Consider the following 19,757-nt stretch of genomic DNA (forward strand, 5'->3'; position numbering starts at 1 on the left):
GGTAATTTTATTATTAAGAACAATTCTAATTGTTCTTAACAATAAAAAACCCAGAGTCAGATATCAGGAGGTGAAAGCTGAGAGATCAGAGAAGCAGCGCAGCTAGCCATGAGAGAGACCTTTTACCTCTACCGAATCCTCAGACTGAAGGGGCGATCCTGTCCTCAGACCGCCACCTCAGACTTCATCCTCAGACTGCAACTGTCTCCACCAAACCTGAGACTCAATGAGCTCCTGTCTCCTCTTGCCTTATATCTCTCTCTCTACCCAGCCATATCACTCCTGTCTCCACCTTCCTCGTGATGGGATTAAATGTGTGGGACTCCCAAGCGCTGGGATTAAAGGTGTGAGCCACCACCGCCTGGCCTCTAGTGGCTTAGCGTTGCACTCTAATCTTCAGGCAAGCTTTGTTTGTTACAATACAAACAAAATATCACTACAGTAAATAGTTTCCATTTCTGTTTAATTAAGTTTCAGTAAGTGAATGGCAAACCTTTGTTTGTTTTTGTTTTGTTCTTGTTGTTTTTTTTGAGACAGGGTTTCTCTGTGTAACAGTCCTGGCTGTCCTGGAACTAGCTCTCATAGACCAGGCTGGCCTCGAACTCACAGAGATCCACCTGCCTCTACAGTGCTGAATGATGCACATTCCTCACAAGCATAGGTCAGAGGTCAGGCACACTCTGCGTCCCCATTACACGCTGGTAGACAACACAGCAGTAGGCACAGCCTTGCTTTATGTTTTTGTCTTTTTCTTTTCCTGAGACATGGTCTCACTACGTAGAACAGTTTGGCCTTAGATACATAGCCCAGGATACTCCTGAATTTAAGACATTCCAGAGTGTTGGGATTACAGACATGCACCAGCACGCCTAATCAACTGGGTTCTTAAGCTCTGGAAAATCTCACATTGAGATAGAAGTCTTCATTATCAGCCAGGCGTGATAGTGCACACCTTTAAACCTAACACTCATGAGGCTGGGGCAGGCAGCTCTCTGTGAGTTCGAGGCCAGTCTACTCTACAGAGTGAGTTCCAGGACAGCCAAAGATACACAGAGAGACCCTGTCTTGATAAACCAAAAGCAAACAAACAAACAAACAAAAAAATCTCACAGAAAAACAAAGAAAGAAAATTTTATTATCTAATCAAACAAAACATTTCAAAGGTATTTTAACCTAATGGCATGTTATTAGGAGAGAGATGTTAGTTTTGGACTACACAGAAGCATGACACGGTATAACACATCTTTGCCACTTCTGTAATCTAATGTGCCAGCTTCAGAGTGTCCTGAGGACCTTTCCTGTCTCACCAAGACTGTAAAGAATACAATTACTTCCCGGGTAACTTCTAGTTACAGAACAACAGGGGTTTCCTGACACAGCCACGAAGTGTTGAACCACTTTGTGGGATGCCACTAGCGTCCTCACAGTTTCAAAATTTAGATACTCTGTAGATTTTGCTTCACCATTCTGCAGACATTTAAAGAGGTTTTGTCCCAAAGACAAAACCATGACAGAATGAAAGCCTTTTAAAAAAAATTTAGAGTGTGTATGTGTGCACGTGCATGTGTGTACGTGTGTGCCTGTGTGTGCATGTGTGTGCCTGTGCACATGTGAGTGCTGGTTAATGTGCTGTGCTCTTAGAGGCCAGAGGATGTCAGGTCCTCTAATCTGTTCACTCTTTGCCTTATTCCTTTAAGGCAGAGTCTCTCATCAAACCCGGAACTAGTGTGGTTTCTCCTTTCTCTGCCTTCCTCAGTGCTGGCTTACCAGGGCATGTGGCCACACTCAACCCTTTATGTGGGTACTAGGATCTGAACTTGTCTTCAGGTGTGCAAAGCAAGCACTCTTACTTACTGAGCTATCTTTGCAGCCTAGAAGTCTTTCTTCCTCACTAAACACAAAGCCAAATCACATTATTTTTAAAAAGTCTAATCTGACACTCCGCCTTAAGTAAAAATCTGAAGAAAAAGATTGTTGTTTTCTCAAATTCCTGATACTTCTCAAGAAGGATAGTGAGCAATAAAACTACAGGATCCAGAAGCTCATTAACAGTCGTTCTGTCAATAGCCACTCAGTGAGCATTTCTGTTTTACACAGAGCAGTATGACAGGTGCTGAGAGGAAAGGTGCTGGGACAAAAAGGAGCTTTCACAGAACTTACCTACTGGGGACAAGGACACTCATGCAAAAAACACTGAACTGTTAATCAAAGTCACCTATAATGTCTGGTGAAATCCTTTAGTCACCTTCTTGTTGGCATTTAATTATTGTTATTGACTAGTAAGTACACAACCAAGTCAACACTGTTCTTTGGAAGCTACTGTACACAATATAGAACTACTGTGCACAATATAGAGCCACCATGTACAATATAGAGCTACTGTGTACAATATAGAGCCACTGTATACAATATAGAGCTACAGTGTACAATATAGAGCTACTGTATACAATATAGAGCCACTGTGTACAATATAGAGCTACTGTACACAATATAGAGCTACTGTGTACAATATAGAGCCACTGTGTACAATATAGAGCCACTTTGTACAATATAGAGCTACTGTGTACAATATAGAGCTACTGTGTACAATATAGAGCTATGTGTACAATATAGAGCTACTGTGTACAATATAGAGCTATGTGTACAATATAGAGCTACTGTATACAATATAGAGCTACTGGGTACAATGATTTAATTTGGTCTTAATATAAATAAAAAGGATTTGAAGAAAAGAGCTGACCTGCCTATATACAGAAACATATGAAAACAAAATTTAAATAGGGCAGAACTGGAAGGAGTAAAGAAGAACCATCAGGAAGCATATCAAAATCCTGACATGATTGTCTGTGGCCGTGGTCATATACTCCCTGGCCTTTGTGTTTTCAGAATATTAATTAGCAATAAAAACCCAAGACTTCACCAATCATATTGAAAATGACAATTGAGAATGGGAATACTTTTAGAACTCCTGAGTCCATTTCCCTCCTTTCTATAATCCATGTCCTGAATTCATCTCTCAGTGAGAACATTTCCTCATCGAGCACTAAGCAGTAACTAACATAGACTGCAGACTCAGAGAGAAAGGCCCAATGGCTCACATCATGCATTGAATTTGCCTGGACTGAAGGAGCCATGAGAGCCAGGCTAGGTGCAGGAGCATGAGCTTTGTTAAATATTTGAAAAGAAAACTCATTTACTCACCGATATTTACATGACTGCTTATTAACTCCATGCACTATGTGAAGCACACTTTTATTACTTTCAAAAATGTCCAATGTGCAAGCTAATAAAATGTTATTTCCCTTTATAATAATAAAACTACCTCACCACAGCTCACATAACTCAATCCTTTGATGGAGTTTTTTCTTTAATACAGGTTAACTATTCTGATACGTTCATTTCTGCATTTAATAGTTCTCTTGTTCTCAAAGACACCATGGAAACGAATTTCAGTTCAGATCCCACCAAACCTCAACTTAGAAACTGAAGAAAGAGTTATCAAATTTCAGAGCACTGAAATTAAGATACTACCACGGATCTGTTTTACTTTAAGTCGTAAAAGAAAGAGACCCCAGATATCACTGGATGAAATTCTTGTTTACACAAAAGATTTTAGTCTGATACCTTAGGGAAGAAACAGCTCCCGCTGGCGACATTAAAGCTGGTTAGGTAGGCTGAAGGTGGGGCCAAGCATCGTGATGTGACACTTGGGTCACTGTTTGTGGTGCCCACCCTGGCCTGGGAACTGGAGTTTACTCTGGCTTAGGACTGGAGTTCACCCCGGCTTGGGAATTATTCTGGTACTCTCCTGCAGACAAGGAATCTCATGTGGACTTTGCACTTAGAGGCCCTGAACTGAGTGAGACTCCTGTAAGAGGAACAGCTGTGGCCACATGTTCAGCTCCACAGCAGCATCAGACCTCGGCTGCACACATGGCCAGATCTGGATGGAAGAGCTTTAAGATTAAGACACTGGGAGAAAGAGAGAAAGGGGGGGGGGAGAGAAAGAGGGAGAGAAGGAGGGAGGGAGGGAGGGAGGGAGGGAGGGAGGGAGGGAGGAAGGAAGGAAGGAAGGAAGGAAGGAAGGAAGGAAGGAAGGAAGGAAGGAAGGAAGGAAGGAAGGAAGGAAGGAAGGAGAAAAGAAAGAAATGTCCACCATCTGAAGGCCAAATGCAGTTGATGACTCTAAACATGAGACACCTGCATTCTAAGATAACTAAATAGCATCTCTCTCTTCCAAGGAGCTGAAAAGAACTGAGCATTTGCAGTTTAGCTCTTCCCAGAATTCACTGCAGACAAGCTCTTGAAAGGAGAGACGCTGCTTATTGCTTGCTCATATCCTTCTAAGACACTTCTGTTTGTGTGACAAAAATTCCACGAGAAAAGTCTACTTACAAAGACAAGAGGAAGACGACTATTCCCTGAAGGTTGACCAGAACAGCTAGGGCCCTCCAGGAGCGAATGAAGTATCCTAACAGGGCATATTGCGCGATGCCAACAGCGAAGAAGAGACCACCGATGGATCCTAATGCAGGGAAAGAGAACTGTCACTGGCGAAGACCACCTACAGCACCCTTTCCTGCCCTGATCAGTGTGCAGGCCCTCCTATGAGTCATCAGCCCTGCCCTAATAATGTGTGCGACAGATCACAAGGAAAGGTTATGCAAACGCCCAGCTTCAATCTATAACACCAAGAGGGGCCAGAAACCTGTAAACTGGAGGAAGGGCAGCTGGGGTGGACAGGATGGAGTGCAAGGCTTCTGCCAGGTGCTGTAGGGGCTGGTTGCTTCCCTGACTTCTGCCTGCGTCTGTGGCTGAAGCTGGAGGTATTTTTCAATGTGGGTGATGGGACTTTCAAGTCATGCAGTTCCGGCAATGCTGGTCTTAATCTTTTTTTTTTTAAGGTTTATTTTATTTGTATTTATTGTACGTGTGTCTCTATGTGTGTGGCTTATGTGTGTCACGGTACCACGGTGCACTTCAGTAGGTCAGAAGATAACTTGTGGTAGCTGGCTCCTTCTTTCCACCATGTGGGTTCCACAGCTCAAACTCTGATAGTCAGAGCAAGCAATAGAACAGTGTGAGGGTCAAGGCAGGTGTCTGCGACGCAGTGTGCTGTATGTGGCAAAGCCCGGCTCTGTACAAGGTCCACTGGCATTCTGAGCCACTCCCTTCTCCTCTCTTGTTTCTATGGAAAGGCGGCTTTTGGATAGGCTTTGCTTGTGTTCATCTTAATTTTTTCTATGACGATCTTATAAGCAAATGTTTTCTTTGATCACCATTCAGAGCTTATCACTTTATGACACAAGATGACTAATCTACTGTTTACCCTGTCTAGGAAAAGAAAGAGCCAAAGGGTGTGTGTCTGTGTGCGTCTGTGTGTGTGTAGCAATTCAGCAAGTAAAGGAATAGAGACAGTATGGAGTCCCCTGGAGATTTAAGACAATCAATAGCTGTTTGGATTCATTATACTGCATCAAATAGCACCTGGCCGGTTTCCAAGGACAAGGTTCCCCAGCCAGCAGTATTCACCTATGATGACACACACAAAAGGAACACAGTCGGGGGACAGGATAGGCTGGTTTCAGAGGGATCAAGTTGAAACCTGAGTTTTACCAAATCCTACAGCAGTGGTTCTCAACCTATGGGTCATGACCCCTTTGGGGTCAAACGACCCTTTCACAGGGGTCGCATATCAGATACACCGCATTATCAGATATTTACATTATGACTCATAAAGTAGTAAAATTTCAGTTATGGAGTAGCAATGAAAACAATTTTATGGTTGGAGGGCGTCAGAGCATGAGGAACTGTACTGAAGGTTGAGAGCCACTTTGCAGCAGTGTGATTTTGAACAAGTCACTGTCTTTGTGAACTTCCATCTTCTCATCACTGAAGCATAACAACACTGATCTCAAAAGGTAGTTTTCGTTACCAATATTTCCTCAAATTAATGCTTGTTCCACAATGCTATACTTGTGGTCTCTCTGCCTTTCTCCTTGCTGTGGTAATGGATTGGACAGGAAGCAGTAACTCTGAGAGGGTTGGAGTCCGTCATGTGGAGAAACATGGCCGTGGGAATGTCAGGATGTTTGCTCCTGGTTGGGCACAGCAGGAAGCAGAGAGGTGAATGTTGGCACTCATTTCTCTTTTGCTTTCCTCTTTATTCAGCCTGCATCCTTAACCCCTGGGCTGGTGCCGCCTTCTTCAGGGTGGGTCGTAGCTCCTCAGTCAGTCTCTGACGTGCCCCAGAGTGTGCTCACTGAAGTATTTCCTGACACACCAAGCTGACAATTGCGTTAGCTACCACAGCATCCTATCACAGTGTGGGTTTGGGTTTACACTCTCTCCCCATTAATCAGGGCGGGAGCAGGGAGGACATCTGGAAGCCTCTGGTTATGAGCATCCACTTTAGAAGATGTTCTGCCTTACTTTCCTTTCTGTCAACCTCTCAACCACACTATCCTGGAGATCTGGCTGTGTAGTTCAAGAGAACCAATCACAGTTCCCATAGCTGTAAGAGTAACCTTATCTTGACCAATCAGAACTTGTAATTTCAAAAACTGCCCTTGGAACTTCTGGGTCTCGTCTCTGACTGAGAAAGTTTTCGGAGAGGATGAAGAGCAGAGGTGAGAAACACCAGACTTCTTGGTTTCAGAAACCTCCGAAGCACAGCCGCACTGTCGTGAGATGTTGAGCAAATGCTTGCCCTGCATCTGCCTCTTTAGAGCTAAACTCTGCCACAGCCAATGGAAGAAGGTACCACCAAAAGGACATGGTGGGCAAGAGGAGATGACTCAAAGCTATGTCGTCGCTTGGCAACCTTACACAGTGTGACGACAACAGGGGGAGGGGTCCAGACGGCGGCGTCAATGCAGGCCCAAGACACAGAGCTGCAGATAAGAAGGGCCTCCTGGGAAATTTGGCTGAAACTATGAAAAATTTGGCATTTCAAGTCCTTTATTATAATTCTGGAATGCCATGTATAGTTCACTTAATGTCTATGTACCTGGGGGCCTTTATGCTTCCATTCACATTGGTTTGCCACTTATTTCTTAAACATTTCAAGTCTCCTGTCCCTGCTCAGTGAGAACCTGGCTAAACGTCGGCAGATCAGAAAATACTGTTTAGTTCCAACTTTGTTGTGTGAAGGCAGCAGGGGCTGTCCCAGTTTCCAGACCCGAACCCTGAAGTCTCGCTTAGGCCCCCCCTCTGTGCCGACTCCTCTCCAGGCCATGGCCACCCAAATCAAGCTCAGTCTTCCCCCTTCTTCCCTGCTACAGCCCCCACCTTGCCCGAACCACCACTGGGCTCACACAGCCAACCACACAGCTCCTGAAAGACTCCTCAGTGTGTATTTCTCTTCTCTGGTGTCACAGACCCACGAGAACAATCTTTCTGTATGAGGTCCTAACTTTCCTCATCGTAACATAAGCCACAAGACCTTCCTCTGCATTTTGAATAAAAATCCAATATATATGCATGCATATATATATATATGCATACAATAACAACTAACAAAAAAAGAGGGCATGCATTTGAAGAAGGGTAAGGAGGAGCACACGAGACAGTTGGAGGGAAGGAAGAAATGTAACTATAATCCGAAATTTTTTAAATAAGTGAATTAGTTCTAAAGAGTGGCAATGGCATTTTCTCATAATATTGTCATTTAGATACATTTTTATTGACCATAAGGCCAGTTTTGTTCCTATAATGGTACAAAAATATTGTTTGTACTAATGATTGTCAAGTCAATGAAAGCTTTTAAAAGATCTCAAAAAGTTATCAGTACAAATCTATAATCTAAGATGTAGATGTTTAGACAGGCACTCTCAGACAATATTTGAAGTCACATAACGTGTGTGTCTGTGTGTGCATGCATGCATGTGCGTGCGTGTGTGTGTGTAGTGTAGGGATGTGTGTGTGTGCATGCATGCATGTGTATGTGTGTGTGTGTAGTGTAGGGATGTGTGTGTGCATGCATGCATGTGTGTGTGTGTGTAGTGTAGGGATGTGTGTGTGCAGGTGCGTGTGGAGGTCGGAGGCTGACGTGCCTTCCTCGACTGCTCTCCACATTGTAGTCTGGAACAGGGTCTCTCACTGAATCAGGACCTTGGCACTTCTGTTAGTCTCGTTGGTCAGCGAGCCCCAGGGATCTTCTGTTCCCATTTCTCTAGCAGAGGGGACAGACATACTGTCACGCCTGGCTGGGGAATCTGAAGTCAGCAAACACTTTACTCACTGGGCCATCTCTCCAAGTCCCCAGCCTCTATTCTTGACAGTTATGTCAACTTGACACAAGTTAGAGTCATTTTGAAAGAGGGAATCTCAACTAAGAAAACATCCCCACAAGACTGGCCTATGGGCAAGCCTGCGGTGCATTTTCTTGATGGGGATGTGACACTCCCAGGCTGGTGGTCCTGGGCACTGTGAGCAAGCAGCTTGAGCAAGCCACGAAAAGCAAGCCAATAAGCAGCATCCTTCCATGGGCTCTTCCTCAGTTCCTCCCTGCCTTAAGTCCCAGCCCTGGCTTCCCTGGATGATAGACTATAAGTAATAAGGTGAATAAATCCTTTCCTCCCCAAGTTGATTTTGGTCATGGTGTTTCATCACAGCAATAGAAACTCTACCTAAGACGACCTCTCAAAGTAATTACTGGGGCTAGTGAGATGGCTCAGTGGGTAAAGGTGCTTGCTGTTCAGGCTTGATGATCTGAGTTCAATCCCAAGTCCCACACGGGGCTGAGGGAGAGAACTGACTCCTGAAGACGTTCTCTGACCATGTGCATACAAGTACATGTGCTCACACATGTGTGGATGTGAATACACATACACATGTAAATAAATAAATATAAAAATTTCAAGTAATTCTTTTTGGTGTATGTGTGCCGTTGAGAGTATGCTGAAATTATTAGAAACAATACAGAATATGGACTCGATTTAGAAATTTAGCCTCAGTAAAAATACTACACCAATGCCCTCTAGTGACCAGAGAGAGGAGTGAAAACGAGGAAATCCATGAAATAAGAGTCAGTAAGATGCAGAAAACACCCAGTGTTTCCCGCCCTGCACTATTTCCCAGGGGAAGAGGAAAGTGATGAATGCTGTTCTGAGAAATGGGACACTCCCAGTCATCTGCAGACAGGTCGTGAGGTGGGTGGCCGCCACACCGTCTGTGAGGCAGGCCCAGGGAATGTGAACATGATAGCCGGCATCCTGAGAACACACTGGAGAAAGCAAGGCTGAGCAGGCTGAGTATCCCTAACACACACACACACAAATTCCAAATGGTCCAAAATCTGAAACATTTTGAGAATCAACACCATCCCTCAAGTGGAAAAATCCATACTTTACCTTGGTTGTGATGGTCTGAGCCCAAAATAGAGACCTAAAAATACTGCACAACATCACCTTCAGGCTGTGTGCACAAAGCAGCTATGAAATGGAAATGCATTTTGTGTTTAGAATTGGGACACATCTCCAAGGCATTTCGTTATGCATAGAAATGTGAAATGTGGAACACTTCTGGCCCCCAGCATTAGGGTAAGGAATATTCAACCTTGAGATATAAAATGCCTCAAGTCCAAGTGTGTTTTCAGACTCGGGTTAAGCTGGTTCCCAGCATGGCTTCCCAGAGGCACTCATACCCAGAGCGGCACCAAGTGACGCAGTACCTGCAAGTGCCCAGTAGGCGGTGCCCACGCATTCATTTAGCAAGACAAAGGCCACCAGGGACATTCCTCCATTCATCATGCCCACCAAGAAGCGAGTCGCTGCAAAAAATTCATATGAGGGGGAAAATCCATTTGCGATAGCAAATAAGATGTCAAGAGCAAAACCTGGGAAGAGAGGAACAATATTCAATGACCCAGAAGCAAAGCAGCATTTGAAAAAAATAAATAAATTCTATTCATCAGTTTGTAAAGCAAACCTTTGCAAACGTAAATGTCCTGAGCTATGTTGTTCATTTCCCCCCTAACAATTTGCCCTGAAAACTATGAAGAAAAGCCAAGGCTTGCTTTCTTTGTTTTACAATTTCTGTCGGTCACACACCCTTTTCAGTTATTCATAATAACGCTAGGAGAGGAAAATCCTCGCTCATACCCTGCCTGTCAAGACCACTATGCCAAATCCTATAGAGCACATGCGAAATAAACCGGCACAGGGAGATGCAGGGAAAGGAAGGGGAGCTGCGGCAATCTTCCACTGCTCTCTTTAGAAGCAGGACAGTGCTTAGATTTGGGGGTTGTAGAAAGCACTGTCAAAAAATGTATTTTAACAGAAATAAGCTCATTCTGGAAAACCACTTGGCCAGAGTCATGGCTAGCTGCAGTGTGGCCTCTCGCCAGTGTATTAACAGAAGCTCTGTCCACCTGCGGACTCAGAGAACTTGAAGTAACCTTATTATTTCCTAAGAGTATCAGGGAAACAAAACCTCTTATTCAGTATAAGAATATGGTGACAGATTACCTGTGAGATAGACCTTTTTCCTCCCAAAACGATCTGAAAGCTGACCAAAGGAGATGACGCCAACAAACACACCACTGAAGAAAAAGGAGCTGGCCGCACTGACTTTGTAAGATCGGCTGGCAATTAAAAACCACTAAAAGCAAAAAAAAAAAAAAAAACATGAGGGGTCCATTTAGGCCACAGAGAACAATATATACACTGAACTAGATAAGCCTAGTATCCAACACAGACTCGGACACTGGAACTCCACCGCATCCGTCACCATTAACCAAGATCTGGTACAATATTCATCATAGACAACATCCAAGGAGACAGCTTCAGAAACACTGGGAACCACTGATGCTATGGCATACTTCCAGAATATTCTTCATATACTCCTAACAGAACTAAACACAGCACACGGGTGCTAATTGCCCGTGTGACTGCTGACTGTGGCCTTATCCCGAGTCCTCCTTGGCAGTGTCCAGAGAGGAGAAGCCTTGTTCTATTTCCATTTTTCTGATGCCTAGACATCACATGGCACATATGAAGTAGTCAACAAATAAATCTTTTGTTTAGCAGATTAGTATATTTAAAATTCCTTGAACACATTCCTCAAAATATTAAAATGGAGGAGGGAGGTGGAGAGATGACCCAAAAGGTTTAGAGCACTTGGTTACTCTTGCAGAGGACAGAGGTTTGCTTCCCAGGGCCTACATGATGGCTGACAACTGTCTGCAGCTCTAGTTTCAGGGGATCCAATGCTGTCTTCTGTTTCTGAGGGCTCTGCACAGACATACATGCAGGCAAAGCATTTGGCCACAGAAAATAATACAAATTTAGATCCTGCAATTCTCTTCTGGGTGAGTATCCATGAGCAGTGTATTCTAAATTCAGGTCCTCTGTCAACACCCAGGTTAACACATCATCTTTCCAATAATCAAAGTCAGAGTAACCTGTGTCAATCAACAGATCAATAGACAAGTAGAATGCCATACTCATGTAAATAAAATATTACTCAACCTTTAAAACTAATGCGATCTGATTGGTGCTACAGCCCGGATGAACTTCAGATGTTACAGAAACGAGCCAGGCCAGAAGGAATAAATGTCGCATGACTTTACTCATCAGAGGTATCTGCAAGAGTGAGCTTCCCAGAGAAGAACAGTGGTTCCAGGGGTTAGGGGAGGAGGGGCAAGGGAGTCACTGCTTAACGAGAACAGACTTTCCATGTAGAATGATGAAAACATTCTGGAGACAGACCATGGTGATGGTTGCAGAATAATGTGAATATATTAAGGCCACAGAATTGCACACTTAAACACTAAAATGGCAACCTTTGTGCCATGCACCTTTACTTAGCACGATGAAAACTTCCCAGAGGGCTAGGATCTACTTCAGCACAAGGCAGCCTCACTCTGCTCAGCACTATTTTCTGACATCCCAGCCAGTGACGGTCACCAGTGAAGGGCAGTAAAGCACGCCAAGAGGTGGACCCTCAGAGGACACAAATGTGTGCCTTTTCTCTTCCTAGCTCCCTTGCGGAGCAACCCAAGAGCCCTTCTCACTGAGAAGGCTCAAGGTGGCACTTTTCTGGGTGCCTGTCTGTTTTTTATTTTACCCCTTTCCCAGGCTTTGACGACTCACTGGGGCCTCAGAAGCACAGCTAATCTCTCTCCTTGCTCTGTATCTCCTATAAGCCTGGGTTGATGAAGGTCTCGACACGTCTGTTCTAAGCATCATGACAGACAGGGCTATAATACGTGCTAGAATTTCATATAAGAGAGATGAAGAGAGCTCTGGCATTTGAAGAAGAATTTTGTTTTGCGGAAAGTTAATTCATTTTGGATACAGTGGTAGTTCTGTAGACGGATATTTAATGCGGAAGGAATAACTAGGGTGACATATTCCGAAATGGAAAAATGAGGTGTTAACTGTCATGTTGTCCTAGAAAAGCCAGCTCAGCATCCATCACAGGGACAGCCCTGCTCCCGTGACAGACGAAACAGGGCCAGATGGAATGGCTCTTAAGTACAGTTAACCTCTGAATTCAAACACTTGCTATATTCACCCTGCTCTTCATGCTCATGCTTGCACACTTTTAAAAACCGGCTTGAAAGTTTAGTCTTAATTTCTCCATGCTTTAGGAAGTCCAGTCTGTTTCCATGGTCAGGATACTCAGGTGGACAGTGAGTCAGGTCTGTCAGTCAGGAGGAGATGACGAGTCCATTGACTGTATTTACCAAATTTCTCATAGCCACTAAGAAGGCTACAGTGCCATCCCTCAGCAACTGAATAGCTGTCAGCTTGGACAAGGATCTTAGGAAGAAATGGCCCAAGGGATGGCTAACCAGCAAATTCCAAGTCCTGCTTCTCGGGCTGCCAGTTCCAAGTGTCAAAGGAATTTCTACTAATTTTTCTTCAAGTCAGTGCTGGTTAGGCTAAGGCACCCTCCCATTTCTCCTGAACTACATTCAAGAACGAGCATAAAGGCAGAAAAGCAGATTTTTGCAAAGCTAACTCGAGAGTGGCTAGCTAGAGTCTGGGGTCTCTCCCGAGCAGAGCTCCATGAATTCAATGCTGAGGAACAGGGGAATGAGTGTTCAGGAACATCAGCTAACAGAAAGTTTTCCACAGCCCTACCCTGACTCTGTTTTACATTTTCCATTTTCAACTCCTCTAAAGCATCAGTTAATTCTTATTACTTAGCTATCATGTGATTAGAATGGTTTTACTTTGTCCAAACTCATCTAAGATACAGTAAGACATGATCCTTGTATGGACCAATGTGTGGAGTGGCTTGAAAGACCATCAGTTGCTAGCTCATTCTTTTACTCTGTGGTTGTTATTTAGTATCAAGGTAATATCCAAACCAGGAAATCACCAGGACATAAGAAATTAAGCTATAACAATCAAAATATGATTGTGACTCTGACATTCTCCAGAAACATTTTCATGAATCTTCAGATTTTAAAAATCAAAATGTATATGTCACTCAAGTTCTTATTGGCTAGAGATTACTAAAGTAGTGACTCTCCTATTATTTTTTTTGTTAGTTGTTGGCCAAATTCTAAAGCAATTAGAGTGAATGTCCTTTTTATACTAATTCATTTCATATTGAAAAAAATCACTTGCAAATCAAAATGAAAAATCCCACTTTCTCTCCACATGTATTAGTAGGAAAGGAAGACTATAAAGACAAATATTTTTAGCCTCTCATGTTTACCTGGCTAAGCAAACAGACATCTACTTTTATAGATAGGTCTTCTCTAACCACTAAATAGACCCTATGAGTATTTATTATATTCTATTTCAAAATGGACTGGAAGGGCCTAGCGGTAAAAGGAGATATCATCGTTCACGCTACAGAAAACAGGTCTGAGAGGAAATCAGGCACCATTCAGGGCAGAAACAAGAGCAGGTGCCCCCTCCATAAAAGCTGAAAGGAATATAAATACGGCGAGCACAGGTGCGAGCCTAGCACAGGTGCTCAGCAGAGCCTTCCAGCTCTTTAAAGGGGAGGAGAGGTGGGAGAGCAGAGGTGATGCGAATGAAGGCAAAGTGACTCTTGGCCGGCTATCACTGACATATTTGCGAGAGGATTTTGTTCAGACTTCAGTCTTACTTGTTTAAAGGCTGAGAATAAATGGGATGTCCCAATACGGGACTGAAGTACGGATACACGGAGGACAAACCTGCCCTGGCTGCAACACAGAGTGTGGAAGGGAGATGGCAAGCGGACAGTGGGAAGGCTCGTCCAAGGCTGCGAGTGAGCCAGGCTGACCTGGGCAGAATGGGGGCCTCTAGAAGAGAGCAGACTCAGGCTAGGCATGGAGACCTGGTGTCCAGAGAGGCTGTGTTATCTTGGGATAGGAATTACTGATGCCTACTGGAGCGGATTACGCCAACCAAACGTGGAAGAAAGCTTAGAGGTGAGTTTTAAAGGGGGCCATAGATGTGTCCTCAACATGTCCTCAATTCATCAAGCCTTCATCTTTATGGAGATGTCAAGTTGAATCAATGATTTCTCTGACACGGCAGAAATAAGATCATCTGGAAGAAAAACAATGCACTTCCCTAAAATGGACTCCGTGCTAAGGCATAATTCGAAAAGCAAAGTTAGCAGCCAAGTAATGAGAAATACAGACATCAAAGAGCTGTCAAAAGGCAGGCTGCACAGTCTACAGCTAGATAATTAACCAACCGACTTCTATACATTATTCTCCTCCTGTCCCCACAGCCTCCCTTCGCACAGACTCGACAATATACTGGGGAAAGATTTTCTATTTTTAGTCCTCAGCATTTGTTCTACTCGGGAAACATGCGGGAAAATCAGCCATCGGAAGGAAAGTAGGGATAGGCAGATCCTGTAACTTAGAGCAGTGGTCTCCACCTCCCTAGGGCCGTGACCCTTGAATATAGTTCCTTGTGTTGTGGTGACCTCCAACCACAAAATTATTTTAATTGTTACTTCATAACTGTAATTTTGCTACTGTTATGAATCATGATGCAAATATTTGTGTTTCCTGATGATCTTAGATGACCCCTGTAAAAGGGTCAGTTGACCTCAAAGTTGCGACCTACAGGCTGAGAACCATTGAGGAAAAGTATAAAGTATTGCTGAAAAGGAAGAGAGAGAAAGGCAGTAGATGCTCTGTGCCCTCTGCTTAGGAAACAGAAGACTGACAGGGGGGCAAAGATGACAATGCTTTGGAGTTACGTTCCATAGCAGTTTTTACTGTAAGTTTTCATATTCGGCTAGGATTATGCTCCAGGGTGTGCCTCAGCTCATGGTGTGTATGTCTTGAATGCAGATGCTCAATGCAGTTTCTGGTTTGAAGCTGGGTTTGTGTCACTGACTTGCAGTCTGTGTGCTATACTCAGGTCTCCACATGACACGGGCCCCAGATGCCCGCTTTTCCTTCCACATTGCGTATTGCTGGGCTGCCCCGTGCTCCCGGAGTGGCCCACGCTCCTGGGCTGCACGGTGCTCCCGGAGAGCCCCACGCTCCCGGAGTGCCCAGTGCTCCCGGTCTGCCCCCATGCTCCCGGACTGCCCCGTGCTTCCGGACTGCCCCGTGCTCCTGGACTGCCCCACGCTCCCGGACTGCCCCTTGCTCCCAGACGGCCTCAGAGCACGGACACGGCAGCATATGCGCCTCCAGTGAGCATGACTCCTAGAGATCTGGGGGACCTCTCTGCTAGCTTTGAGAACTTCAGTGTGGGCAGCGTGACTCTCAGCCAATCAGGAAAGTCACAGGTCTAACTGCTTAGTGTTCCACTTGTGGCCTAAATGGCCTATTCTCTTCTACTTATCCTCCTAGTTTATGGTGACATTTCATAGAAGTAGTTGAGACACATGATCTCAACACAGGAGCCGTATGTGGTAAGTAAAAGCTATGCATAGTAGGTTTTGACAAGTATTAGGTCATTTCCCTCCTCCAAGGAGACCTGGTTCTCTCTTGCTCTCCTTGTTTAGTCCCAGGGCAGGTGATGACCCTATCACCCACATATGAGTGATGCATTGATGGAGGAAGGTCATTGGCTAATAAAGAAACTGCCTTGGTCCATTTGATAGGCCAGCCTTTAGGTGGGTGGAGTAAACAGAACAGAATGCTGGGAGGAAGAGGAAGTGAGCTCAGACGCCATAGCCGCTCCTCTCCTCTCTGGGGCAGATGCGATGAAGCTCCAACCCAGGATGGACATAGGCTAGAATCTCCCTGGTAAGTTACCACCTCGTGGTGCTACACACATTAATAGAAATTGGCCAAGCAGTGTTTATATGAATACAGTTTGTGTGTCGTTATTTTGGGGCATAAGCTAGCCAGGCGGCCGGGAGCTGGGTGGCAGGAAGCGGCCCACAGCTCCATCTACAATGCATGACCTGCCTTGCAGGAGCCAGGTGAGAGCATGGCCATCGGGAGGGAAGCAAACATTTCTGTTTCTGCCAGAAAGCCTGACTCCTGTCGGGAACTAACCATTCTTTGTACATGGGTAGGCCCCGGCCTCCGTCTCCCCACAGAGCCAGCTTCCCCCGCTGCACTTCATCCTCTGTGACAATGTCCACATCCCAGCTTGGTCTGACACTCCCCAGTGGAACTGACCCTCTCTTCTCCCTGCCATATCGTCCCACACTTTCTTCTGCATGATGCACAGTGAGCCATGTGTTCCCTGGTCTCTCCCAAATGACACTGAGCTTCCTGAGGGCACATTTGTAACCCGTGTGCTAATCTTACAGCGCCTGCTGGTACTAATTAACACTCACTGAATTATGTATGCAACGAGTGAGCATCTTCACAAACAGTAGATTCTTGTTTCTGGCTGACCTTGAACAGGCAGTGCTCCTCCTGCCTCTGCTCCCTGACTGCTGGGATTCCAACCTGTGCTACCGGGCCTCACACCGACAGCACTGTGGTGTCATTATGTCAAGCCTTACGCTAGGGCTTATGAGTACCCAGAGACTACCTGACTATCTTTACTTTAGAGCCACTGGGTGGCATTCTCATCAAACGAAGTATGGGGGACATTTGGAATTCGAGGGGATATCCTTTCAATACCCAATCTAACATCTAAAGAACACTGTGTTTTAGGTTTAGCTCGTGAAAGCCTGTTCATTAGCGAACAAGAATTTCTACTAAGAACAATGGCCATGAGCATGCAGCTCTCAATGACTCCAGCCGGCCTGAGAGCCATGCCACCCCTCAGCTGATGGTGCCAGGGCTCTCTGGTGGATTGTGCTGGGACCCAGTATATTTCACAAGTACCTCTTCAGCATTCCAAGGAATGGGGACAGAGCCATGGCTGTTCAGCCCACCAGGTCAAAACGCAAAGGAAGACAAAGGTAGTTATGTCCCTGGTTGCTATGGCAAGCCACCTAAACAAGGGTAAACAAGACTGGCCTATGCCCACTGATCCAGCTCCCTGCAGCTTGAAGTCACACTTGGGGAAAAACCAAACTCAGCGACCACTTCTGCAGGCCAGACTCCTATCTTGTGGGTATCTCAAGACTGCACCGCTGGAGCCAACAGCAGCTGCCTAACACCCCGAAGAACGACCTTGAGGGCTCTCCAGGACCTTCAGCGGGTACAGATAACAAGTCCACACAAACATCCTTACTAACCCCTTTGCCCTTGTCTTCTCCACAATAAAAAAAAAAAAAAATCACAAATGGCTTTGTGCAGGGAGCCTCCCTCTGGGAGCCAATCAGGCAGCGAGCGCTCCTGCGATGGGAGAGTACTTGGACAGGGCATTTCCAGAGCGGTTTCATGGTGATTAACTAACTCGCTTCATTTCCATGTAGTTGTCACTCTGAATTACCACTTAATGGGTGAAGTGTGCAGGCGATAACAATCAGTAGCACAGGCGTCAGGAAGCAAGACATTAAAAAAAAAAATTAGCCCCTGCAGCAATTAATTGCAGCGAATTTTTCAAATAGTTTTAATACTCTGTCTTTTGACCCCAGGGTCCTGCTTGAGGAAAAATATATTAATCTCAAGATAATAGTCAGTCAACTTCAGCTCTTCAATATCCACAATGATATTAAAGATTCCAACCTTGCGCTTTTTGGTTGCAAACATTAATTAAGCATGATAATTGTGTGTCTCCATGATATTTGGTGTTTTCTGTAGGATTCAGAGCTCAGGGAATAATTTGAATACAGCAGACAGCAATCTGCCACATAAATCCACCCCAATGGCTATTAGCTCATTTGAGAATAGTCAAGACTCCTGGATTAGAGGATTTTTAAAAAATTAAATACCGTGTTAATCACATAACCCTTTATTCACCCTTCGCAAGCCCCCATAAAACAGTTCCTTCAAGATCAAGTACAATAAAATGTTGGTAGAAGCTAGAACCTGTGGGTTTTAACACATTATCCTAGACTGTAGAGCTCTATAAACACTAGCTTGGTCTCTCTCTACACAGGCAAATAAAAGTTCTTATTTATTTTATTTTATTTGTGTTTATTTAGTGGGTGGGGGACATGTATGCCACATGGCATTTGTCAAAGTCAGAGGACAGTTGGCAGGAGTTGGTTTTCTCATGTGGGTTCAGGTATCAAACTCAGGCCATCAGGCTAGGCAACAAGTGCCTTTACCCTCTGAGTCATTATCATGCTGGCCCAAGACCTTGCTTTTAAACTTTGATTTTTAGACTAAAGAACTTCAACAAGAGCCATGTCTTGGACTAAGCATATACCACAGACTGTTGCAATACTGCCAAAATGAAGACTGTGGAAACAATTGAAAAGTGGAGGGGGAACCAAAAATGAGTCAGTGCTAAGAAGTGGAGTGGGGGTTGGCTTGGAGCTGCATTTCAACTGCAATTAAGATGAACCCAACGTGATGCACAGACCTGTGAGTGGCCAGCATGCCATCCGCCTGTGCTCCCAGCCATGCTCACCAACCATCAATCTGCTCTGTTGCCAGTTCTCAGCTGAATGATGCTTTGCGGAACAACAGGGAGGCTGGAAGCCACCTCTACCGACCAATTCAAACAACCCCGACAGACCTCGGAGGTGCCAGGCAGGAGCAGCCTGACAGCTCACGTGTGACTCACGCAGTCTGGATGAGGAGACAGTGTGCATAGGGCAGACGCAGAGTAAGTCTTTGGGAAAAATAAACAATTCCATGCTGAAAATGTAAGGCAGAAGAGGCCTGTTATGTCGTCCTGAATCTCCCCCAAGAAGAGAAGAGTTCTAAAAATAGAACCCAGGGCTTCACATATGACAGGCAAGCGTGTTACTACTGAGCTACATTCTCGGCTCTGTCAGTTTGAAATTATTCTCAGGTAAGTAGAAAAAATATTTAGCTATTGTTACCAGTCAAAAAAGAACCTAAGTGATGTGCACCCAGTCTGGATGCAGAGTGCATGTTCTTTCTTGGAAATGGAATGAAGAACACCGGCTCCTCAGCACAAATCTATTTAAATACCAACACTGTCCTTATGTTAACACCAAGCTTGACCTCAGTCTTGGTGTCTCTATCTGCCAAATGGAGATAACGGCCCACCCCATAAAATTACTCTGAGTAAATAAGACAAGCCTATAAAATGTCACAATGTCTGCTCTACAGTAAACAATCAATGATGCTACTTGTCTTTTTAAGAGGCTAGTGGTGGGGTGGTTACCACTGTTGCTACTGGGCCATGGAGATACAAAGATCAAAGCAGGATTTCTTAAGGCTCTCAACTGCTCTCAACTGCTTCATCTCTGGTCGGCTATGCTGCACCAGAGTCCCTTGGTCAGCAGTGGACCCCAGAGCAGGGTTTCCTGCATATACTCGGGGAGTCATCTCTACTTTATCTTGT

The 19,757-nt window shown here is 44.8% G+C and overlaps 1 protein-coding gene across 2 annotated transcripts in view; it reads right to left on the reverse strand.

Annotated features, from left to right (window-relative positions):
• Positions 1-19,757, reverse strand: part of Slc22a15 (solute carrier family 22 member 15) — a 56,569-nt gene that overhangs the window by 24,623 nt on the left and 12,189 nt on the right. For both annotated transcript variants that reach the window (XR_009058637.1, XM_057793689.1), the window contains exons 3-5: positions 10,470-10,602; positions 9,674-9,838; positions 4,396-4,525 (exon numbers count right to left, since the gene is read on the reverse strand). Coding sequence is in view for 1 of the 2 variants with exons in the window: in XM_057793689.1 (XP_057649672.1) it covers positions 4,396-4,525; positions 9,674-9,838; positions 10,470-10,602 (428 nt within the window). In the remaining variant the exon portion in view is untranslated. The remainder of the gene's footprint in view (positions 1-4,395; positions 4,526-9,673; positions 9,839-10,469; positions 10,603-19,757) is intronic.

This window comes from Chionomys nivalis, chromosome 18, assembly GCF_950005125.1.
Source record: "Chionomys nivalis chromosome 18, mChiNiv1.1, whole genome shotgun sequence".
Taxonomy (NCBI): Eukaryota; Metazoa; Chordata; class Mammalia; order Rodentia; family Cricetidae; genus Chionomys; species Chionomys nivalis.